The following is a 26,210-nucleotide window of genomic DNA, read 5'->3' as shown; positions in this document are numbered from 1 at the left end:
AGGCCCTTAGGAGCTTTACTGTCTTTAGCAAGCTGCCATAAGCAGGATCACTCCGGCTCTCGTGAGAATGAAACCCCAGCTTGACTGAGACCAAAAGTAAGAGGTCTCTTGTGTTTAAACCTTACCCCCTGCACCAGAGACATCTTGACTGGAAGAGAAGACAGAGGAGAGAGAAGATGTTACTTGTTTTTTTTTTTTTTTTTGTTTTTTTTATGTAGGTAAGTGCATATAGAAGTGCATATTATATATATTATTTATACAAGTTAACCCGTGCATGATACTCATGCATTCTAGTCAAATCAAGCTACTTAAGGTGTTAAAAAGGTTCTTGTCATACATTTGGGCCTAGCCCAGGCCTCCTGAGGGGAAGAGCGTTACTTCCCGACGTAAGCGCCCTTTTTTAACGTGGTTTTGTCCACATGTCACCACCTCATCATTCTTCTCCATCACCTCATCCTTCATTTTCATCGCCACACCTATCCAGATGTCTATCCAGACACAGGGATCTCTCTCAGCGGTCCTGAGTATCACATTCCTCTCACTCTGTCACCCCCGGCAACCACCAGCCACTCCCCACTGTCACCCCCGGCAACCACCAACCCCTCCCAACTGTCACTTCTCCTTCAAGAAATATATATAAATTTTTTTAAAATCTTTATAAACACTTTTAACAATTAACAAATTAAATTAACAAATTAAAAACATCTTAGTATACCAAATTTCAGCCCTTTCTGAATTTTTTTTTCCACACACACTAAGAATTTAGTAGGTCAGTGTATAACTCCGCCCAGCAGGTGGCACTGCAGTTTGGTTTTATTTTTTCCACACACACACAGACAGACTAACACACGCAACTAAGCATTTATATTATAGATTATTATTACTATATTATTATTATACACCGGTCAGCCACAACAAGTAAAGTGAATATCATTGATTATCTTGTTACTATAGCACCTGTCATGGGGTGGGATATATTAGGCAGCAAGTGAATAGTCAGTTCTTAAAGTTTGTATGGTGGAAGCAGGAAAAATGGGCAAGCGTAAGCATCTGAGCGAATTTGACAAGCGCCAAATTGTGATGGCTAGACGACTGGGTCAGAGCACCTACAAAATGTTAGGACTTGTGGGATATTCATGGTATGCGGTGGTTAGTACCTAGCAAAATATTTGGGGTACAGAAAAAAAAGAAGGGGAATCAACAAGGGGGAATACAAGGGGAACCCTCTCGCAGAGGGGGGGGGATCGCTCAATGAGTATTAAAACAAATATGAATCCACACATTCTGAAAATAGAAAAGACACAACAAAACAAAAAAACATTGCAGTGCACATCATAGAAACATAGAATGTCCAAAATATGTCATGGGGGGAACCACTAGTGCTCCTGGGGGGAATCAGGTAAAACCAGGAACGAGTGGGTGGAAGATGACCCTCTATTTGCACCCGCTACCTCTGTAACGTATACATGCCACTTGAACCATTTCATGATAGGGGCCGAAGCAGAAGTGAAGTATGGCATGTCTATCGTCTTCATTTCAAAGCTGTATTGTATTTTAGAAATAATTCGAGCCAGCGTAGGGTATTTATAAAGTGCTTTAACAGAAACATACATGAAAAATGCTCATATTCAGGTTTTAACATTGAACAAAGTACAGGGTACTGAAAACTTAAGAATATTAACAATAAAATTAAACTTGAATCTAAGTATATACATATATAAAAGCCACTATCAATTATATGTATCTATATTCCCTGTTCTTAACGCAGCCGCTAGGCTTATCTTCCTTTCTCGCCGCTCCGCGTCTGTCTCCCACCTCTACCTATCCCTTCACTGGCTCCCCTTTCCCTACAGAATCCTCTTCAAGCTTCTCACTCTTACATACAAGGCCCTCGCCAACTCCACTGCACCCTACATCTCCACCCTCCTCTCTATTCATGCTCCTTCCCGCCCTCTCCGATCAGCCAATGGCCGTCGCCTCTCTTCTCCCCTGATCACCTCCTCCCATGCGCGTATCCAAGACTTCGCCCGCGCTGCCCCCCTCCACTGGAACAAGCTCCCTCCCTCTATCAGAACCTGCCCTAATCTGTCCAGTTTCAAACGGGCTCTAAAAACCCACCTTTTTCTTAAAGCCTTCCAGTCTCCCACTTAACTCCCTACCAGATCTTCTGCCTCTTCCCCTTCACTCCCCTTCCTTTATCCTCCTTCTCTCCCTCCCTCGTGTCTCTCTGTCTGTATACCCCACCCCTTAGATTGTACGCTCCTTTGAGCAGGGTCATCTCTCCTCCTGTCTTCACCACTTTTAACTCTGCTCTCCAGCTACCTTGCCCTCCTCCTCCCCGTTCCCTCTTGCTCCCTCCTCTCCACTCTGGGGGTTTCCCTGCCTTCCGTGCCCTCTTGGGCTCCGCCGTATGCGGGACCTTCCCCTCTCCCCTCCCCCGCCCCTCTAGCTGTGCTTTGAGATCTCGGAGTTACTGTGCATTTTGTTTACTGTATCGTGCTGTCTCACCTTTGTATTGTAACTTTGTTTGTCCCTGTACGGCGCTACGGATACCTAGTGGCGCCCTATAAATAAAAATTAATAATAATAATAATAATAATATATTGATCACATGCTTTCTTTCTGCAAACGACTGGATCCTCTTCAGTCAGGCATTCGCTCACAACACTTCACAGAGACTGCGCTGACCAAGGTTGTCAATGATTTGATTACAGCTGAAACAAAAGACCATTGCTCTCTTCTAATTCTCCTGGATCTCTCTGCTGCATTTGACACTGTTGACCACTCTCTCCTCATACAAATGCTACAATCCCTAGGTCTTCAAGACACTGTCCTATACTGGTTCTCATTCTACCCAATTGCTCTTTCAGTGTTAATTTCTCTGGATCCACCTCTGCTCCGCTTCCTTTATCAGTTGGAGTACCACTAGGCTTAGACCTTGGTCCTCTGCTATTCTCTATCTACATCACTTCTCTTAGAAAACTAATATGCTCCTTTGGATTTCAGTATCATCTCTATGCGGATGATATACAAATTTATCTATCCTCTCCTGATCTCTCACCATCTATGTCTCGCGTTACTTACTGTCTTTCTGCCATTTCATCTTGGATGTCCTCTTGCCAACTCAAACTCAATCTTTTAAAACAGAATTAATAATATTCCCATCCACCAACAAAAGCATCTTGCCTGACATTTCTATTTCTGTTGATAACACGACCATAAATCCTACCCCGCAAGCTCGCTGCCTAGGTGTAATCCTTTACTCGCAACTATCCTTTCTTTCCCACATCAACTCTATATTTACATCATGCAGCATACATCTAAAAAACATTTAAAAAATATACATTTCTCACTCAGGACACTGCAAAAACTTTAATTCATGCACTCATCATCTCCCGCATCGACTATTGCAATTCTCTCCTTACTGGTCTTACCAAAATCAGACTCAATCCCCTACAATCTATTTTGGATGCAGCGGCTAGATTGATTTTCCTTGCAAATCGTCCTTTCTCTGCTGAACCACTCTGTCCGTCTCTAAATTGGTTGCCTGTATTTCAACAAAGCCAATATTGAATTCTTCTACTATCATACAAGGTCATCAACAAAATTGCACAAACATACATCTCCTCACTTGCCTCACATTATCTCCTAACTCAACACCTCCATCTTGCACATCCTCCCATTCTCGTTTACAGGACTTTTTTCATGCTGCACCCACTTTGTGGTATTTCCTCCCTCGCACAATTAGACTTTCGTCTAGTCTTCAAACCTTCAAGCGTTTTCTGAAAACCCATCTCTTCAGACAAGCTTATATTATTCCTCAACTAACCTTTAATCTCCCTAGGTTACCATATAACCACCCTCTACACAGAGGAAAACCTCTGAACAACATTGTTGTGTGACTGATCATACAGCCCACTAAATAATTTTTACCTCTGCATTCTAGCTGGACCGAAATGCAATATGATGTAGCTCTTACCATTAATCAGTATTGTCTTATTACTGTTTGTTCCCAATTTTAAAGCGCTTCGGAATCTGTTGGCGCTATATAATGTTGATGATGCTATATATATATATATATATATATATATATATATATATATATATATATATATATTGTGATAAAACACGGTATTCACTGGAGCCTCACACAGCTTGGCTGAACCATTTCATTGTTTATTAGCAGTTGCCAGGATGGATTAAACAGTGTCAGTGGTAATTACAGCAAACATATCCAGTAATAGCTTCACAACTCTCCCACTGCCTTACATCTGGCTGACAGTAGTTCCCTCACTACTAGCCGGCCACTAACTGGCATCGGTGGTCCCACCCACAAGTACAAACAGTGTCTTTATCCTCCACCGAAGCACTACAAACAAATCACAGCAAACAACAATCCAATTACACCCATCTGGAACACCTGTGTGTGTATGTGCTGAAAGAGGATCCCAGGGAATATTTAAGCCTGTTTGCAGCCTGCTGATGGGTTTATACATATTTTTTATAGGGGAAGTGTGACACTGTCACCTTAGGTTTACCTGTAAACCTGCTAGTTAATGCAAATTTAAATCAGCCATTTATGTGTAAGAAACTCAATACATAAAAGCATCCAGAGATGGTCAAATTTCAAAAATTGCAGACCAAACACCAGAATAGAGAAGAACTGTAATCTAAGAGACTTTTACTGTGGAATGATTGTTGGTGCCATATGGGTTGTTTCAGTATCTCAAAAACCGCTGATCTCTTGTGATTTTTACACACAACAGTACGCAGCAGTTCTGTGGGTGGAAACACCTTGTTACTGAGAGACGCCAGAAGCGGATGGCCAGCTTGATTCCAGCTGATAGGAAGGCGATAGTAACTCAATTAACCATGGGTGGTATGCAGAACAACATCTCTGAATTCACAGCACATCCAACCTTGAAGTGGATGTGCTACAGCAGCAGAAGACCACACAGCGCCCTTGTGACCGCCACACAATACACAGCACTCTTGCGACTGCCATACTATACATAGGGCAGCCATGAGACCAACCCAATACAGAGAGCAAAATATGATTATTATTGATACAAACAAACTGTGCAGTTAATGTTTGAGAATGTGATTATCAGCTGTTGGTAATTTTTATACCTCCTAACACCTCAATTGGCTAAAGGGTATAAGATTTGTTATATATAACTATTATTTCTTAAAGTGTTCATACATCAGAGCAGACTTCAAAGTACAAATAGTCAAACACAGTTAACTGTCAGTGGCAGCAGGGCACAATCTCCATTGACAGAGATGGTATTTTTGTTGTAAGAAAAGGAACTGATCCCTATGTTAATACACACGGGTCATTGACACATGCATATTATATTTTCACATATCCCCTGTTGGACCTGTTGTCACATATCCCCTGTTGTCACATATCCCCTGTTGGGCCTGTTGTCACATATCCCCTGTTGTCACATATCCCCTGTTAAAAATAAATTGTTCCCATCTGTTGTGTTGAATGTCACTGACCTCCGTCTGGGACTGGGTGGAAGTTGATACAGCACAAGTCACACAGCATGAGTCAAACACAGCATCTGTAGACACAGCCCCCACCCCACTCAGCAACAGGCAGCCTCGCGATTGGTTGCCTGTTGCTTTCCAATGACAGGACTGCCCCCTTTTTTTTTTTTACTCCAGGCCCATTGTTAATCCAGCCCTGAGTTTTCCAGATAACAAAGAGGATACCTTTTATCAATGATTCTGGACTGTATGTATACATCTGAGTTTACAGCTGTCATTTCCATAGGAGTTTATCACTATTACTGCTACTAACCCACACACCTAACATGGGCTGCTGTTAATTTCAATGGATATATTTCAGAAGTAGTAAGCCTCTTACTGTCTGAAAGTGATTGTTCAATTCACTACTGAGATAAGTAACAGAGGATACACTTACTATGATTTGATAATATGAATGAATCCATTCCACAATGTAATTTTATTCATAGGTAGGAATCAACAAAGCTTCTCTAAACTTCCATAAAATTTTGTGAGAAATAGTGCTGGAAACACTGAATCAATAAAACAGGTCGTTATATGGAGACTGGAACCTAAAATCATATTTCCCATGTTCTCCGTATCTCAGAAATGAAGAGGATAATAATAGTTATTTGAGTGTTTTCCATACAGTATCCTCTCTAACTGCCCCCTCCATGGCAATCCTTTCCCTTCGGCCATCAGAAACTCCCTTAATTTATCTGCATTTAAATGTTTCCTAAATCATCTTCTTTCAGATTCTTACCACTGATACTTTTTAAAATGCACCTTCAGTATGTGTGAAGTATACCAAGTGATATTAGTGCCTGCTTACATCAAGTGGAGGCAGAGCTGCTCACAGTGACAGAATACCTCCTATCGCCAAAGTTTGCTTAGGAGTGATACTCAGCTGCCTGGTAATAATGGCTGGCAGGGATAAGAGGTCGCTTACCGCTTCTTCAGCCCGTCTTCCTTGCTTCTGGGCGTGCTTGACTGGCCATTTCCGGTTCACACACATGCAGCTTAACTGGAAGGCTTTACTTGGCATTAAATATATATAAAAAATGTATTTAAAAAATTGTTCCCGTTGGGAAAAATGCTTTATTTAAATAAATGAAGCATTTTCCCATCATTTACTCCTGCTGTCACCTTCATGAGAAAGGAGGACAACAGCGGTACACACAGTGTACCACCTCTGTCCTTGTTAATTGGTAAAGCATAGGGTAGCTTTCGGAACAGCAACCAGGTGGAAGTGATGGATTGTAGTACCTGCAAGGGCATCAGCTTTCTTGGATTCATCACATTCTCATCAGCCCGTTCACCTGATTTTACGTTACGTTCTCATGCATTTTACACCACAACATTTTCCCAGATACTGCATTTTGTGCTGTCATAGTACTGTACATTAGCTTCCTCTTGTTGTGTATTGCAGCGAGTTTTCAGTACAATACTGTATGTTTTAGCAAAGCAAAAGATTTAAGATACTGCAGGGCAGCACGGTGGCGTAGGGGTTAGCACTTCTGCCTTACAGCACTGGGGTCATGAGTTCAATATCCCAACCATGGCCTTATCTGTGAGGAGTTTGTATGTTCTCCCCGTGTTTGCGTGGGTTTCCTCCGGGTGCTCCGGTTTCCGCCCACACTCCAAAAAACATACTGGTAGGTTAATTGTCTGCTAACAAATTGACCCTAGTCTGTGTGTGTGTGTGTGTGTGTTAGGGAATTTAGACTGTAAGCTCCAATGGGGCAGGGACTGATGTGAGTAAGTTCTCTGTACAGCGCTGCGGAATTAGTGGCGCTATATGAATAAATGGTGATGATGATGATACTGCACATACTGTATATAGGACAGGATATATTTCCTCAGAGTAGGATAGACTTATTGTTTTCTGAAGTTATCATTTATTTACTTTACAGATGTGTTTATTTTCAGGGAATGTCTGTCATGTATAGATATTTTACATAGTGGAACAAATTGTTTAATACAATGATCCAATGTGGACAATTTGTAAAATACCTTTTGTGTTTTTACTTATCTTGCTTGTATTTTGTGTGTTTCTAGACAGCATTTTTCTGAGTCCGTTGAAAGTGTAAAATGACGGTTTGACTATAAGCGTATATCTTGCATCTCCAAGGTTTGCTAAGCCCTTGCCCACAAGAAGCCTATATTTAGAGCTACCATCACTCTAGACATTATGGGTCTGCCTTAGACTTACCTGCACATTTGGCTGTGTACAGAATTTGCAGACGAGTAAACCATTTTGCATGGCAAAGGTTCAAATGTAAATCATACTTACCTACCTTTGAAAATAGCTGTCCGGGAGGGGGTCCGTTGAAGGGGCGTGGCCACGCGTGGTGTGCCGTCAGGCTCCGTCTCCTGTCAATCATATGCAATTTTGGCCAATCGCAACAGGGGGCAGGGCCACCATGCCGCGTTTAGCCCCGCCCCCACCCATCTTCCACAACGGAGACAGCTGGATTCAGGATTTTTCCCTGCTCTCTTTAGAGTCCGGGAGAACTCACAAAAATTCAGGAGTCTCCCGGAATGTCCGGGAGAGTAGGCAAATATGATGTAAAGGCTGTTATATGCTGCACACACAGGGCCGGATTAACCATAGGGCTAACTGGGCTACAGCCCAGGGGCCTCGGGCATCCAGGGGGCCCTTGAAAGTGCTCGGCAGCAGTAGTGATCGGTCGGGGGCGGGGGCGCCCCTAGCCCGATCAGTGCTGCCGAGCACTTTCACTGCCGTACTTCCCCGGCGCGCTGTAGTCTCCTTACTGAGGAGATCTCGTGAGTCTCACTCTCAGGGGGGAGGTTGCTCGGATCACGGAGGGGATGGGACCCTCACGGGGGAATGGAGGCCCACTTAGCCCAGGGGCCTCCATATCCTTAATCCGGCCCTGTGAACATATAGAGAATTTAATGCATTTTACACCCTGAACGCACACATAACAATTCTGACACAAAAACTTTGGTCTTAAGTGTGTACTTTGAGTCACATTTATCTTTAGATACTTCCAACTAAAATTCAGCAATATTTTTATGTCAGGGATACATTAGGTATTCAAATGTGTACACTTATACCCAACGATAGTGCAAACATGCAGCTTGACCATGTTAGTTATAAATATTAAAGTCACATTACTCTATTCATGTACAATATAATGCAGTCTAGTGTCACATACACAAGCCAGAATAGTGTAGTGTTAGTAATAAATGTGAAAGTAACATTTTCCACATAAAATGTAATGATATAAAAACACTCTCACATATCTGTAGTTTACCTTGTTGTAAATCCAGTTGGAATATTATTACCAGCAGTAGTCCAAATGAAAATGAAAATTTGGAAATAAATGGCCACAACTTGGCATAATAGGAGGGATCAATACACAAACAACCAATCAGAAGCTGCTAGATGGCACTGTTGATGTCATCACACCAGGCTTCCAGTACTTGCAAATAATAAGCTTCATAAGATACGTATGTGAGGATGCATCTATATCTATTTAGGTTACAGCTCCAGGGGACATGCTACTCTTACGTGTACACGTCCTTACTGTCCTCAACTTTCTGTCCACCCAGGTTCCACCTCTCCATAAGGGCCTACAAGTGTAAGATATGCTCAAATGTAAAAGCAGACGCATTTTGGTATTATGTGCAGTACAGAAATGCAAATATTTATCGTACAAAAATTGACTTATGTCTAATTCTAAATAACGCCCATACTGGCCAGCTCTATTTAGCGTTGGAAAAGACTGCACTAACTCACAACTTTAAATTACCCTGTGCATTTTATATGGCACCACTGCAGCACAAATGTGTTTTTCAGGTACACATTTAGCACCCAGTAGCTGGATTTGCTCCCAAAACTACATCAGCTCCTGTGAATGAATATACAGTAAATAAGTTGTTGTGCATTTCAGATGCCTACTCCCCAGTATCTCATACATCTTTCCCTATTATTATTATTATTATTATTATTATTATTTGAGAAGTAGGTGATTTGTAAATACTAAGCATACAATATACAATATAAACAAGTGAATACAATGAATACATAAAACCATACTTGCCAACTTTTCCTCGTTGGCTTCAGGGAGATCCAGGAGGAGGTGGGTGTGCGGGGGCAGGGCTTGACGAATCACAACATTTTGACCCCACTAAGATAACACAATATTTGCATCATTAAGCCCCCACCCCCCTCTGCCACTTATCTGTTGTGGGGGTGAGAACCTGGAGGTTGCCCTGCTCTCCCGGGAGGTCTCCCAGAAATGATGGAGTCTCCTGGACATTCCGGGAGAATAGGCAACTATGCGTTAAAGAAAAGCAGCTAATGAATCTCTAGAGACTGAAGTGTCTTTTACATTTCTGTCTCCATTACTGAAGTCATGTCTTTGATTAAATCTTGGTCTGCATGAAAATGGCCACCTCCATAGGCATCAATACATGGACAAAGGACACAATTTCCGAACATGCCACAGATGGCGAAGCCAACCACGTCTTGTACTGGCTCAGCATCAGGGAGAATGCCAGACTCTTCAGGGAGTGAGGGAGATCACCCCTATTTCAGGGAGTCTCCCTGACATTCAGGGAGAGTTGGCAAGTATGCATAAAACAGGATCAGTACATAATATTAACATGCAGGCCTCCTGCCTATTTTGCCTACATGGTAAGTACAGACTTGGCCGTATACCAGGCCAAAGATACATACAATAACTCACTACCCCACAATAGACATGTGGCCACCAATAGAATCCAGTAAGGACTGTGAGATATTAGAGAAATATTCATGTGTGGTGATGGTTGTGATTCAGAATATGAGAAAGGAGGTGATTAGCAGCATCTGATCATATACAGAGTTTGATTATAATCAGGACAACAATTTCAGTGTCAAACACACACTGCTATAGGTCTAACAAAATAAAACAACTTGGTAGCTGAAGTTCACAAAAGTCTAATCATTTTAATCTAATTACCCTATTGTGAGATGAGTGGAAGAGTTACATGATACTCTATCCTGGACCCCAGCAGCAGCACCTACACTTGGATGTGCTGTCCGACAATTCAAAACAAGATTTATACCTAACTGTTCCAACGCACCAAACTTAATCCATGATGTACATTACAATTTACAAGCTGGATGAATGAACTTTTCTTCAAATAGAGATGCATTTGATACCACAATCTTCCAGCGTGAGTTTCACAGGAGCCTCACATCACTAGTCTGTGCTGATAGAGGATGCAGCTGATTCTCTACAAAACTCTCTGTCAGCAATACCCGGCTTGTCTCCGTTCCATTTCCTACATCGCGACACATTGCTTACACAATTACATGGGTGGACATGTCACTGCCTTCCACAAAAACAAAACACGTATATCCTGAAATACTTTGTGCTGCTTTCAATGATCTACACTGTAGTGGTATAGAGATTCCAAAGATCTGACTGTCTACACCTTATTATGTTCCCATTCACGTCAAAACTGTGGATATTTGGATGTGTAGATGATGAAGACTGACAACAAAAAGGTGCTGTGATCAGAGTCAGATCCCAAAAATAGTGGCAGAGTAAACTAGATAGTTATAATCAAGGGGGTACAGCCAGTACTGCTGTGAGGGGCCCGGACAGACTAGGGGGCCCGGACAGACCTCTCCGTCTGTTCAGACTCCTTGGACTGTCCGGGCCCCGCAGTCACCGACCGTGCATCCCCTTTTTTTTTTTTTCTACTTACCTTCTCTGTGATGCTACAGCTCTACCTCCCAGACTCTGATAGACTGGAAGCGCGGGGCACGGTGACGTCATCACTGCGCACTCCCAGTGTATCTGTGAGGCAGAGCTGCAGCATCGCGGAGTACAGGTAAGTAAATAAGCTATTATTTTTTTTGAGGAGGGGGGGGGGGGAGAGGGAGAGCCCGGGGAACCATAACTAGGGAGGGAGGAGAGGGAGAGCCTGGGGGACTATAAGTGTGGAGGGAGGGGGGACAGGGAGAACCTGGGGGACCTGATCTGTGGAGAGAGAGGGGGGAAGAGGGGGACCTTAATTGTGGAAGAGGGGAGAGAGGGAGGGACCTTAATTGTGGAAGGGGGACCTTAATTGTGGAAGGGGGGTTGAGGGGGACCTTAATTGTGGAAGGGGGGAGGGAGAGGGGGACCATAATTGTGGAAGGGAGGGACCTTAATAGTGGAAGGGGGGTTGAGGGGGACCTTAATTGTGGAAGGGGGGAGGGAGAGGGGGACCATAATTGTGGAAGGGGGACCTTAATTGTGGAAGGGGGGTTGAGGGGGACCTTAATTGTGGAGGGGGGGAGAGGGGGACCTTAATTGTGGAGGGGAAGAGACGGAGAAGGGGACCTTAACTGTGATTGGGGGGCAGAGGGGGTCCTTAACTGTGGGGGGAGAGGGGGACCTTAACTGTGATTGTGGGGGAGAGGGGGACATTAACTGTGGGAGGGGGGGTGGAGGGGGACTTTAACCATGGGGGGAGAGGGGGACATTAACGGGGGGGGAGAGAGGGGGACATTAACTGTGGGGTGGAGAGGGGGACATTTACTGTGATGAGGGAGTGAGGGGGAATGTACTGTGATGAGGGATAGGGGGCGCATGTATGGTGAAGATGGAGGGGTGCATATTAATGGGGAGGGAGGGACATGTATGGGGGGGCCCCACCAGATTAATTAGTACTGGACCAAGGGGGGGGGCCCTGCCAGATTAATTAGTACTGGGCCCCACAGTTTCTGATGGCAGTCCTGGTTATAAATGCGAAGCCAAATCTATATACAAGTGATGAAAAAAATAGATTGAGATCTTGGTATTAAAACTGTACTGCCACCTATAAAAACATTTGACTAAAGTGCCCCTCGCCCTAGCTGCAGTCCTAGTCCTGCTCTGTGCAGCCAATTCTCCTTTTGGTCGTTTGAACAGGAAAATCAATCAATCTCAATGAAGAGATTGTAGCTTGTGATTGGTCCTGATGCTTACGCCCCCTCCTCCCATTCCTCCTTTCCACACTCACACACCTTTGTTGCCAAATAAAAGTGGAGAATTATACTGATTTGCCAATTTCTATATTTCAGAATTGGCACATTCTCGGTAAATGGCTGCGTGTAGCAGGCCCAGGGGCTCCGGCTATGGGGACACATTAGTATAATAAGTTCATGGTAATGCAGCTTTAAATCATAGTGCCTGTAGTGTATGTGATTTGACTTCCTTTAATTTGACCAAGTTGCAAAAATGTTTTGACTGCTCAACAAGGACCATTAAATGGATTGAAGCAAAGCTTTTCACTTGGCACCAGGATCCAATGCAATGTCGACTGCTTGAGAACAATGAAATATGTAAACATGAGGCACAAAGGACTTTGAACAATGCATTAACTCATTTTAAATAGCCTCCTAATCTCTTCAGCATCACATTTAGAAAAATAAAAATCAAATCAAATCCAACAACAACACCAACATAAGGCATGCTGCTTGCAATTACAATCCTACGTAGTAAGAACATTTACATAGAAATTACTGCCCATGGACCTCATAATAATTATGTAAAATATCAGAATAAGCCATTTGCAGATTTCACTAGATAAAGTCTAAGACACAAATCAGTATCCTTTACTGGGTAATAATGACATCCAAAATATTTTGACCACTACATCTGGATATTGTTGTATTAAATGACTGATAGCCAGATAATAATACCATTGGTTCCTACGTTTAACACAGTGGCTAGGTCAGCAGTATTCTCAGGTTTATGAGATGGATGTTAGCTGCGAGCCAACAATATTAAGGTTAGTGCTATCTGTCAGCATAAAGCTGGTTGGGAATGACTTAATTGCTCACAGAAGCCACAATGCAATCTCCATTTATGCTGGATGTCTCTGCCTTGAGGTTAATATGTGCCTGGATGGATCTCTGAGCATTATATCCTGTAAAATTACTGCACACTAACAAGCCTGTATTTGTAGAGAGGTTGCATAGGCCAAAGTCTATGGAAGCAAAGTGCCAGGACAGATCGCTTTGCTCCTCATTGTATTTTTATTTCATTTTGCATACCAATTTTTCATTACTTACAAATTTCTAAACATTTATCCATGGCATTAATTAGGGCAGGTGCGTAACAATCCCTCGCAGGCACCATAGCAAATGTTTTTTAATTTCAGTGGACCCAGTGAAGCCAGTCCATTCTCCATAGGAGGCCAGAGCCTACTGCACAATACTATACAATGTCATAGAATACAGCAGAGCTATGTACAATATCACTTAGGAAGATATACTGCTAATTAAACAATATGGTATCACAAGTCAGTATATAATGACAGAGCACAAGGCATTATAAGGAAGCTTATAAAATATCATGTTTACAGATTTACATGGAGGCAATGTGCTGCAGACCAGATGTCCCTCCTCCTCTGATCTGGGATGTGCTGCTGGCACTGTGTGACCTTTCTGTGTTGTGAGGAAGAAGTCACATGATGCAAAGGTCGGCTGCTCCAGACAAAGAATAAATAAAGTTATTCTTATTCTCCACAGGGCATAAAGCAAAGAATTGGAGTTGGGGCTAATGGTGCATAAAGCTGAGAAAAGGACCAACGGGACATAAAGCAGAAAACAGCTGGGGGCGGGTTGTCTGTTGCCCACCACTGACTTAGATATGACATACTTTTATGTGCCTTCTTTGCAGCAATGTTGGCAGCTATGTATAGATTCTCACGTGGACGTGTGTCTTAGCGTCTTCTTGGTACATTACAGACTCCCCCTATGGTTGGTAAACATCCGGGTCGCACACTATACAAATTAGTAGTGCATTAACCTGCTTTCAGTAAAGTTCCCATGCTTCTTTTCATGAATGCATCTGAGACACTATGTAGTAAGCAAAGAACAGAAAAAAAGGATCTCCTTGAAACCCATTTACCTGGGAGAGAGCTGGAGAGAGGTAGAGAAGCCAGCCATCAAAGCGAGCACTCTAGTCTGACAGCCTAAAATAGCTTTCAGGTTGAGCTGTCAGACTGCACTATGCTAGCCCTGGCTTCCTCTAGATGTTCTCTACATGTTATGACTCTACTAGTGTGCAGTGTGCAGGCTGGAGTAAGAGGTGCTGAGTAAAATACTTTCTCCCGGGTGGTCGGCAGGGCCGGATTAACCCGAGGTCTAACTGGGCTAGAGCCCAGGGACCTCGGGCATCTGGGGGGCACGTCCCCGGCTCTGACTGTCAGCTTGAGAATGGCAGGCAGCTAACAGCAAATGTTATGCTGTTAGCTGCCTGCTCTCCCTGTAGTGCTGTAGTGCGCAAAGTAATCTCCTTACTGAGGAGAGCTTGTGAGAGTGTCTCTCACGAAATCTCCTCAGTAAAAAGATTACTGTGCTCTGTGGGAGCACTACAGGGAGTGACAGAGGAGCGGAAGCAGGTAAGTGCTCTGGCAGGGGGGGGGGGCCTCCATTCCCTTAATCCAGCCTTGGTGGTAGGGTTTCACAGAAAGATTTTCAGGGCAGGAGGTATTATGTAGTAAAGCAAAGGCGTAACATTAGAGAAATTGGTGACCGGTCTGCTTAAAGGTAATGTTTAAAACTTCAGATATCTATATGTAGAAATTGTCTATTTATGATGGTTTTAAGGTATCATGTTTACATGATGAGTTTCCCATAATAAAAGTTTGGTGCATCCCTAGTCATTTTGATATTAAGGGCTAGATTTACTAAGCTGCGAGTTTGAAAAAGTGGGGATGTTGCCTATAGCAACCAATCAGATTCTAGCTTTCATTTATTTAGTACCTTCTACAAAATGACAGCTAGAATCTGATTGGTTGCTATAGGCAACATCTCCACTTTTTCAAACCCGCAGCTTAGTAAATCTAGCCCCAAGAGTTTTTTAGAGTTCAAATGAGCAAATTCGATATTTTTTCACTTATTAACAAAACTGCGTCTTCAAAGAGAGATAAAGCATTGAATCTAGTCATATTAATGTTATTACACTGGATGGCACATTAATTAATAATACATGCAATTACTATTTTAGTTTGCTGAGATTGAAATATATCCATATAGCTCATTTCCTCAGAAAATGTTTCTACACTTATTGGTATCAAACTTTAGTAACCATTCAATATAACAATCAATAGAAAATATGTAAACACTATCTACATTTACCTACTCTGATCCCAGTTGGCTGCAAAAAGTAGAAGAATCTTCTGCCCATAATGATCACGGTTGTCAAGCACACCAGGAAATCCATCCATGAGAGCTCGTTTAACCCCTCGATCATCCGCCTTAAGGTTTTTGAACATGTCTAAGTTAAGTTGGCGATACTGGAAATACTGGGCAAGAAGTCGGAAGGCTTCCATCTGATTGAACTTTCTGGCTCGTAGAAACCTTAAGATGAAGGCATCATCTGTCCGAAGGAAGCCAATGTCTGGTCTAGTGATGATCATGTCTCTGACTTGTTGGATATCCTGATGTAAAGTGTCTGGGTTTTCATTTAATTCCAAGCGGGCTTTCTCTATCGTCTCTGGACTAAGTCCAGCTTGTAAGTGGGTCATCTTTTATAACCTCTAAGTTTTGTATATCTTAATTTCTGATGAATTAGTTGCAGAGAAACATATCTCATCCACCAAGGCTTGAAATCAAATCATTCAAAGTAATAAGTGACTTTGGAGATGTTCTTCAGAGAAGCAAGATCTTTAATCCAACAAGAACAAATGTAACCGGGAAATGATGCTGATATAGCCTTCCAAACAAAAACTAGATAGGTCTCTACAAACAAAAGAAATAAATTGTTTCAATTAATGCCATATATGTATACCACATTTTAGTTTAAACTATAACACTACTGTAATCAAGGTATCTTTTGGCCACAGGAAGACAATATCTGGTCTACTGATGACCAGGTCTTACCTGAACTTGAAAGGCAATAAAAAAAAACAGCAACAGTCAATGGTATAAACATTTATGGAGTGGAGCAAAGTAGTGTGGTCACAGTACATTTAATAACTCATTATGATCATAGCTAGAATATGTAAAACATTGCCTCATATGGAGCTATATCAGACAACAAGTAATAAGTCAAGAATAGGGGGTAAATTTATCAAACTGCGGGGTTGAAAAAGTGGAGATGTTGCCTATAGCAACTAATCAGATTCTAGTTGTCATTTTGTAGAATGTACTAAATAATTGACAACTAGTATCTGATTGGTTGCTATAGGCAATTTTATATGCATACATATATATATATATATATATATATATATATATATATATAAAGAGAGGGAGAGAGAGGTTAATATTTGGTTGCATACGCTCTCTAGAGTGTATCTAGCTGGTACCTCTTCTTACAATATGTCTGGGGGGGATGGGGGGTTAACCGTGTTTGCTGTAGGTCCAGTGAGAGACATGACAAACATATCCAATTACAGTGTTTAGTTTGATATTTTAGACAACTGATTTTATGGGATTACAGACTCGCTTCACACCAGCTCCATATCAGGGGGTATATTTATTAAACAGCAGGTTTGAAAAAGTGGAGATGTTGCCTATAGCAACCAATCAGATTATAGCTGTATTTGTGTAGAATGTACTAAATTAATGATAACTGGAACCTGCTTGGTTGCTACAGGCAACATTTCTACTTATTCAAACCCGCAGTTTAGTAAATCTAGCCCCATTTCTCTATTGGCCCCTAGGCGCAATATATTCTTTGTGCCATGTCTGTGTCCTTGATGTTTCCTTTTCCTTCACCAATAATATTTGCCTTTCTCTCTTCGTGTGCTACTGCCCTACCCTAGCTCTGTGAGAGTTTGTATTATCAGGACCTTCTCACCCTGACCTGCTTACAGATGTTTAACAGTAGCCTGCTGCTAACAACATTATTATAATTTTAATATTTATATATATCATGATCTTATTTATTTATTACTGCTTTATTTGCTTTCTTTCTGACTGCTCAGAGAAGTTCTTCTCCTTCATCTTTATTTTTTTTCACCATTAGGCATCATGGTAATATCAACTCCTCGCCTGCCGGAAGAATAGAGTTTCACATATATTTATAGGCATAGGAAAAATACAGTAAATTAAAATGATAGTAAAATAAACACATGTACAGTAAATAAAGTATAATTTTTTTCAACAAGATATAAAATAATTTATTTTAAAACGATCAAATAAATGCAAAGAGAATAATGGGCAAATCTTATATGGACATTTTTTGCTACAAAATTAAGTAACTACATTCTATTTCGGATTGATCTAGATTATTTTTTTCTGGACCACTTCTAGTTCCCATGGGGGTCAGTCAATGTGGTTGGAAGATGACTGCAAACACAGGCTACACGATAGTCATCATCTGCCAATTAGATTTCAGATATGTTCAAAATATATCAGTTTTGTCTCTGCTCTCCCAATGCAGTGAGTTGCTTGTGACCAGAATGGGTGTATGAGGAGTGTCAGTTCCGCCTTGACTGGCAGATATGGGCAGGACGGTGGCTTAGTGGTTTGTACTTCTGCCTCACAGCACTGGGGTCATGAGTTTGATTCCCAACCATGGCCTTATCTGTGTGGAGTTTGTATGTTCTCCCTGTATTTGCATGGGTTTCCTCCGGGTGCTCCGGTTTCCTCCCACACTCCAAAAACATACTAGTAGGTTAATGGGCTAATATTAAATTGACATGTGTCTGTGTGTGTTAGGGAATTTAGACTGTAAGATCCAATGGGGCAGGGACTGATGTGAGTGAGTTCTCTGTACAGCGCTTGCGGAATTAGTGACGCTATATAGATGATGATGATGATGATGATAGGGGTTGAACTCACCTGCGACTGTATATGACAAAATATTAGTGCAGTTTGCCTATATAAGTTTATATCCCTGTGTATGCGACCATCATTAGACCAAGGAATATAAATGTATCATTTGGTTCATATGTGATACAGCACATTTTTGGTAAGTGCACTATGCTACTATAAACAGAACTAGAGCATTTATCATAGTATACTTTCCAGGTCACTATAAATTAAAATGTCCCATAGGGCATTATTCAGAAATGTCATGGTGTTTAGGAATTACCTCTTCCAGATCTGTAAACAGCAATTTATAAAGAAAAACAAATAAATATTAGAAAGCGATTGTATATTTTTAAAGTATTTGCTCCCAAATATAAACACAAAAAATATATGTCTCTAATGTGCATGCATTTCTTTCCCAGTCAACATGACTGAATGCAACTACATGATGAGTGTCTGCCTATTTTTCAATCCTTTGTACGTTAAATAGTTCAAGGCAGCGCTCAATCCCACTATTGCTCTAGTTTACAAAAGGCTTCTCAAGATCTGCTTTTCAGCTGAGAAAGGATGTGTGTGTTCTACAATAGAGCAGATGTTTCATTGAAAAGATTGTGTGCACATATGCTAATACTCCATCAGAATATACATAAGATCCCCAAGTAATTCAATGTTGTGTATGGAAATTATTATCTAATACAAATCCACACAGCCTAGTATTTTGAAATCTCTCTCTCTCTCTCTCTCTCTCTCTCTCTCTCTCTCTCTCTCTCTCTCTCTCTCTCCTCTCTATCTGATATTTCACTGCATGTTAATAAATAGATATATGTGTAATACATTGGATGGATGCACAGTATGACCTATGCTACTATTTTTTTGAACATAGATCTTGTTGTTGACAATAGTCTTGATAGCAACTTTAACATTAAACAATGAATCTACAAATGACATTCTAGATTCAATGACTGTACAGTATTTGACTGTGGAATATAATTACCTACAAGGAGTGTGATTTAATCAATGTTAAGTAATTCTTGCTGTGGCACATTTACATTTGCACCCTGCTTCTTTAAAGTTCTTTCTTTGTGTGCCTTCCATCTGTCACAGTCGAGCAAATTAAAATTAGTCAATGGAAACCTGCTACCAAAGTGTCCCCGGTTTTACCTCTATTAGAAAGGCCATGAACCAAAATCAGATGTCTGTTTTTTTCTCTAATAATGAAACCACTTTTATTTTTTCTATCACCATTGTTTAGCTGAGATTTAACAGTTTGGGGAATCCGTTAATTGTGGAAGAAAGAATAAAATCATAATTCCAAGCAACATAAAAGGAAGATTATTGTATGGGCAAAAAAGATTACAGGAGTTATTATATATTACTCGCTTAGACCATTAATTTTAATATTATTGCTATACACACAGTACTAGTTATCTATGTGTTTCTTAACCTTAGAAAATATAAATCTCTATTTAATTACTAACTACTGTTTGTAAATGTGTACAAAATCAATGGTATATAAAATAATACTTCTAGGATTGATTTTGAATGTGTACTTTATGTCTTGTTTTCAGTGAAACGGTGACATGAACAAATAATCGATAATATTATTTTGTGCTATAGTTATGAAATGACTTATATTAGATATATACCTTATGATCTAATGCAATTGGGAATATGCAAGAAACAAGCAATGCCAATGACATGTTTATTAGAATATTTTTTCATAGTAAGAATTGAGATGATTAATAATGCAAGAGAGCAATATGGGATGTAATTTGTCATTACTGCAGCCATCAAAATAATATTTCAATAGTACTTCTCTTAGATTATATGAAGAATTCGCATTGGGTTCGCATTCGCAAGGCCCATATAGTTTGAAAATATTTTTTTTTCTCAAGCAAGTTGAGAATAATTTAAATTAAATCACTAAAGTGACTTGAACTTTTGAATATGTCTATAAAGGTAGATTTACTAAAGTTTCTAAAAGGAAGCATGGAGGTGTTGCCCATAGCAACCAGTCAGATTCTAGCTATCATTTTCTAGAGTGTACTAGATAAATGATAGCTGAAATCTTATTGGTTGCTATGGGAAACTCTTCCAATTTTTTTTAGAAGATTTAATAATTTATCCCTAAGTGTTTGTATGCGAGCAGATATTATTTATCCTGGGACCAGCAGTGGAAATATCCATGGTGCCACTGAATATATTCATAATGGGTTACTAAATGTCATGAGTCCTTCTAAAAGACCCTAAAACAACAGTAACTACTATTGGACCAACTTCATAGATTGTAAGCTCATTTGAGCAGAATCATCTTTACCGTTTGTTTTACGTATTGTATAAGTATATCACATAATTATCCAATCAATGTACAGCACTGTGTAATATGTCCGTGTTTTATCAATAACAGGTAACGATAATAACAGGGAGACCATGTAAATGGTATGCTTTGGCTCTCTGTCTTGTTGAGGCAGCTTTGGGCAGCTACACTCTCAGAAATAAAGATTTAGAGGTCAACAAAATATAGGGAATTGAAGATGTACATTTTCCTGCTGCTAAAGTAAACTTAGGGGCGTATAACCTATTGGTATAATTAACAATGGTTAAACCATACTTATACCACACATCCTCTCAGTACTGGGCAAACTGAATATTGCCCCAAGAAACTCCTGCCAAACTATAATATGTGGCCCCACTCCCTTGGCTGGCCGTCAATGACCCGGATGATTTTTATAACGCAAATCTGGGACAGTCAGGATAATCCAGGGGACAGTCCATTACATTGGGATCATTCCCTCCTTTCTAAACAAGGAAAATCCCAAGAAAGTCAGGACACTTTTGTAGTTTGATTAAAAGTCACACTTCTGTATTTTATACTGCACACGTACTAGAACCCTGTCAGTCCTCAATCAGCTATTGCCAAGAAAACAAAAAACAAATTGTAATAGTTTTAACTGTTCTGTAGATATATATAAACAACATTTCTTTACTATTGTTAATGTACTTAATTAGTATAAATGTTTATTTTGTATTCAATTAATATAAATATGTATAATTTAACGTAATATACTGTAGATTCATCTCAGCCTTTTGTCATTGTTCACTTTGATGCAAATAACTGGTTGCAGAATTATCATTTGCTGATACTGGTGTCTACAACTTAGTTAGCCTGGGCCAGGCTAATTGAGTAATTGGAGAATGAGATCTAATGAAGAAAAGCTGGTCATACATGGGCCAAGCAACGGTATCAATGTGCAATTTGACCCCTAAGGCAGGTGGCCACATTGGACAAGGCTCATTGGTTTGTCCTGTCAGACACAACAACTGGTACAGTTTCTGCATGACAGGGGCCTTTAGTGTGGTCTCCGGATCACTGCACACACAGACCCATAGCAGTCATCTGTGGCCCAATCGTTACATTTATTACAATATTTAGTTACAGAAAACAACAACTTTAATTTATCTAAATATTTCATATGATACATTTTACTTTTAATCTCCATTAATAGCACAGGGATGTATCAGAAGAGAACAGACAGATCTCTTTACATATAGAGCCAACTCAGGTCCTAAGCAGTCTACTCTATGCAGCTACTTTGCATCATATTTAGCATGTGTATTGGATACTCTTTTCCTGGAAGAGAATTGGAATTTGTTCTAAAATATTACAAAGCTATTATACTTGTTATTATTGTCAGTATTAAAAATTATACTTTATATTCCTAAAATATAAATGGTTTTATTTATCCAATATCATTTAGGCGAGGAAGCGCAGATCCCATATTGTTTATTATCCAATAACATTTAGTAAGAAATAGTGTGCACAAAAAGCACAATTTCTAAAGAGATAAGGGTTATATTGAGAGCAAGATTACTTGTGGGAATTCACATTCCTCCTGAATAAGTAAATGAGTAACATTGTTGCATAATGTATCTAAATGGATATATTGGTCATTCCGGGCACAGAGGGAATGTATAACAGACATTATTCTTTTACATCCACTCACATCCATACCCCTATTCACTTCCCATAAATGTTATCCACCTTTACTTCCACAATATTGTCACCTTAACCTGTTTTCTTATGTAAATGGAACCAACCTTCATTTCTAACCACCATTATCAGCACTGAAACAGTTCACTGTCATCTTGCTAACATGCCTCGGAACGGAACCTTTGCATCCCACCACCTCCCTCATTACCCACCTTTACCATCACTTAACCCCTTCACTGCCTTTCATTGTTTCCTCTCACATCTCCCTCTATAGCCTTCCGTCGCTTTCTACAGCGTTCCTCGTCACAAACGGTACTTGAAAAATATATCAGTGTTCACTAAACGCATTGGCTTCATTCGTGTTTCTCTCGCTTTATATTGGAGATAATTACCTAAAGTAAAGGATATTTTAGCACAGTTTCTCTTTTGATGACTCACCAGACCTAGCAGCGTGTCCTGGCTCTGAACTCCCTCAAGCCATCCTGTGTTTTGTCTCCCTAATAACATAAGGCCCGTGTGTGCCAAATTATGCAGAGCATTGTTGGAGTGGGAGGCAGAGCTGAGCATCTGAGCAGCAGAAGCACTGCAGATGGGAGCTGTCCATGCGCTAAAGTGCTGAAACGCTGTAGCTACGTACAGGCAGCAACATCTCTCCACATAGTCATTGTCACATACCTGTTACACGTTAAATTGGGTTGGATAGAAGCAAGCTGTCCATCTTGGATATTGCAATACGCTCTGTCTACATAAATCAAGTCTCCTGAATAACGTCTTCAGCCGAGGGGACATGGGATTTGCCAGAAGGCTTGCGTGTCAGAGAATGGACTGGAATGAGGTAGTGAAAGGGTCCTCCCAAGCAGTGGTTGTCTACAAGGCAAAAAGCTTCCAAAGCAGACCCACCCCCGATGCCTCATTGGTTGACTTAAATATGTAGAACAAATATTTAAACAAAAATTCACATCGCACCTAGGTAGATGACTGTGACCGAATTTCTGAAGGCGTGAGGTCAGCTGGCGGACAAGTGAAGATGTTCTAAAATGTCCCGATCCATTTAATAAGCGTTGATTTAACTACAATCGTTGTATCTATGTAATTCTTTATCGGGTTTTCGAAGTGATTCTGTTGTTTCTTTGTTTGCATATCTTGATGATGGTTAATAGTGGCCCTATTATGCATTTTATAATACATATAATTGGACTAATGTGTAGAAAAGGACAATCTAGTGGTTCATATGCAGACTGTGACCCCACGTGGTATTTCTGTACCCCTTTGTATCCCTGAAAAACTATTTTAAAAGATAACAAGAACATTGTATTTTAATTTATATGCCTTCATTTATAATAAATGATTTGTCATTAAATATTAATGTCATTTTTGTTATCTACTGTTCTTTTGTGAAAAAATAAGTATCTACTGATTTAAATCTATTTTCTTTTATACTGGCTGTTTAAGGTTAAATGGCCCAAAATGAATTTGAACAGATAATGGTCTGAGATTTTACACTCCCTTCTTTCCTATTCACCACAACAGAACTTTTGCAATCACATATTGCTTTGATTAGTTTTTTTTAACTTTGTTTCAACAGTGTTTCGCAATAGGACAATGGAAAATTAATAGTAATGCTTGAAAATCATATATTACTTAATTATCTAAGTTATATATTAGTAATTTTATATTAGAAACATAATGTTTTATCTTTTAATGTTTTTTGGCTAGGACCAGAGCACCTATTACACTCATTCTTGAAAACTGAGGACACACCAAGGAGTTGGAGATGAAGTTAATCCACATACATTAAGTGACAGAAGGTTTTACATTCTCTACATTTAAAGTGGAAGGAACTAAGCCTAAAAAAAGTAATAATATTTCAAGTTAGGGACATCTATACATAAATGTGAAAGTGACGTCATTTCTACAGTCTCTACTTTGCCTTGCTGTGAGCTGCCATGATGATCTTTCTCAAAGACGGCTGTAGGTACTGTGCAATTTATACTGAGAGCTAATTGTATAATATATGGCAGTGTGGCTGTATATGATATTTTGGAATGGGTGTTGATATTGGGTAGTTCTTATACTTTAACCAATGTTATAAGTGTGCAACATCATAGCTTCCAAAGTATTTATGTAGTATGAATTTTGGGCACATAAAGATAGCTGAAACTGCAGAACATTAACATTACTAAAGTACTGCACTTTTCAAAATGCAGCTTTGAACAATAATAAAAACAATAATTCAATATTGCACAAAAAGCCCCAGGCTTAATAGGACCCAGAAGTACCAGTCACAAACCAAGAAATTCAACTTTTGTTATTATCATAGCAAAATCACTTTATTTTTACTTTTTTGTCTATTTTTTTCCAAAAGACAAATTTGGCTAATTAATTTAATAATGTAACCAAGGTGAAGACTTCCATGATGATATTTTCTTTTTATTTAGGAGTCTCATTTATGTCTTAAATAATGCACTCGATAAATGGAACATCAGGACTGTCCTTATTTCGTGCATCTTAAATGTACTTTAATATTTTATGTAAATCGCTTTGTGTGTGGGGAAAAATAGGCTATTATTCTTTATTTATAAAGTGCTAATATGTTATGTAGCACTTTACAATGAGGGGCTCATAAAATGACAATGTAAAGAGGGTCCTGCCCAAATGAGCTTACATTCTAAGAAGGGGGGACACTTGATACATAGGATAGTGGAATATCAATTGTTATAGGCAATGTGCTAGCTTCTGGCTCCAGGCTGCTAACAATTACTAACAGAACCCCAACTTCTGGCTATGGTCAGCTAGCGACTTTAGGCAGTGCACTAGTTCCTGGCTCCAGGCAGCTGGTGACCACGGACAGTTGATAATCACAGGTAGAGTGTTATCTTATGACTATGGGCAGTTGGTGAATACTATTACCATCATTTGAAAGAGGGTACTTCGCTCATTCAAACAAGGGTAACCCCAAGTGCCAGGGATTGGGAGAGAGAGTCTCTAAAAAAAGCCTCCCCCTAGCCCTGGCATTTCCTATAGGCTTCAATGGACTATGCACGCACATTTCTATTGAAGGAAAGATTAATTCCTCCAGCAGCATCATAATGTGTTTGTTGTGTGTGCTAAACACATTATGCACTACCGAGTCAGGATGCAAAAAAGTTATAATTTTGAGTTCTTCGTGGGTTCTATGTGTAGCGTCATGAGGCTTTAAATTTCCCTATGCCCCTCCCTGGTCAGTGGTTTAACTTCATCTTTTTTCTTTAAAATGTTCATAACAGACTGCCAGGCTGAGTCTTGCCCTTCAGGCTAAAAATTGCGAGCCAGCCCCTGTCAAGGGAAAAGAAAAGTCGATATTTAGGACAAGCGATTTAGTGGGATAATATAAGTGAATGTTATAACAGGACGGAGGAACATAAGGAGGTCAGATGAGAAAAGTGTATCGGTGAGAGCAGGAGACACATTAGAGGACAATGTCTCTGAGTAGTAGAAAAGAGTTATACATTAGAAATTAAGAAAAAAACAGAAAAAAGTAGTAAAAACTAACAGTAGCCTACAAACTAGAAGATGATAGAAGAGGACAAAGAGGATAAGGAAAGAGAGTCCAAGAGAACATCATCATCTTGGACCCCAAGTCTTTGCATTTGGATCAAGCAATAGAGACACTAAAGAAACTGGAACAATGATCTGACCAGATACTGGTAAAAATAATACTCACAAGATTACCAAATGTCACTTGATATTACACATTCTAGAGGACCCTAAACGTCAGGTCCTCAGAAGACCATATAATAATAATAATAATAATAACAATAATAATCATTTTATTTATCTCCCAGTAGGACTCAATACTCTTTTCATTTGCAGAATAAAAACACATAATATAAAATAAGCATATAAATATTTAACAGAATGCAGAAAAGGGATTGGGTGTTTTGCAAGCAGAGTTGTATTAATGAAATT

General features: G+C 40.0%; 1 protein-coding gene across 2 annotated transcripts in view; it reads right to left on the bottom strand.

The window, feature by feature from the left end:
• Positions 1-23,134, bottom strand: part of CLVS1 (clavesin 1) — a 78,284-nt gene extending 55,150 nt beyond the window's left edge. The window contains exons 1-2 of one of the 2 annotated variants that reach the window (XM_075213564.1): positions 22,938-23,134; positions 15,650-16,252 (exon numbers count right to left, since the gene is read on the bottom strand). In XM_075213564.1, the coding sequence (XP_075069665.1) occupies positions 15,650-16,038 (389 nt within the window). In that variant the 5' untranslated portion in view covers positions 16,039-16,252; positions 22,938-23,134. Of the gene's footprint in view, positions 1-15,649; positions 16,253-22,700; positions 22,867-22,937 lie in introns of those variants that run through there. The other variant, XM_075213565.1, reaches the window with a different exon arrangement.
• Positions 23,135-26,210: the final 3,076 nt, after the last annotated feature.

This window comes from Mixophyes fleayi, chromosome 5 (assembly GCF_038048845.1).
Source record: "Mixophyes fleayi isolate aMixFle1 chromosome 5, aMixFle1.hap1, whole genome shotgun sequence".
Classification (NCBI taxonomy): Eukaryota; Metazoa; Chordata; class Amphibia; order Anura; family Limnodynastidae; genus Mixophyes; species Mixophyes fleayi.
Note: the sequence above shows the minus strand (reverse complement) of the source record. Positions and strands in the feature narration are given on the sequence as shown.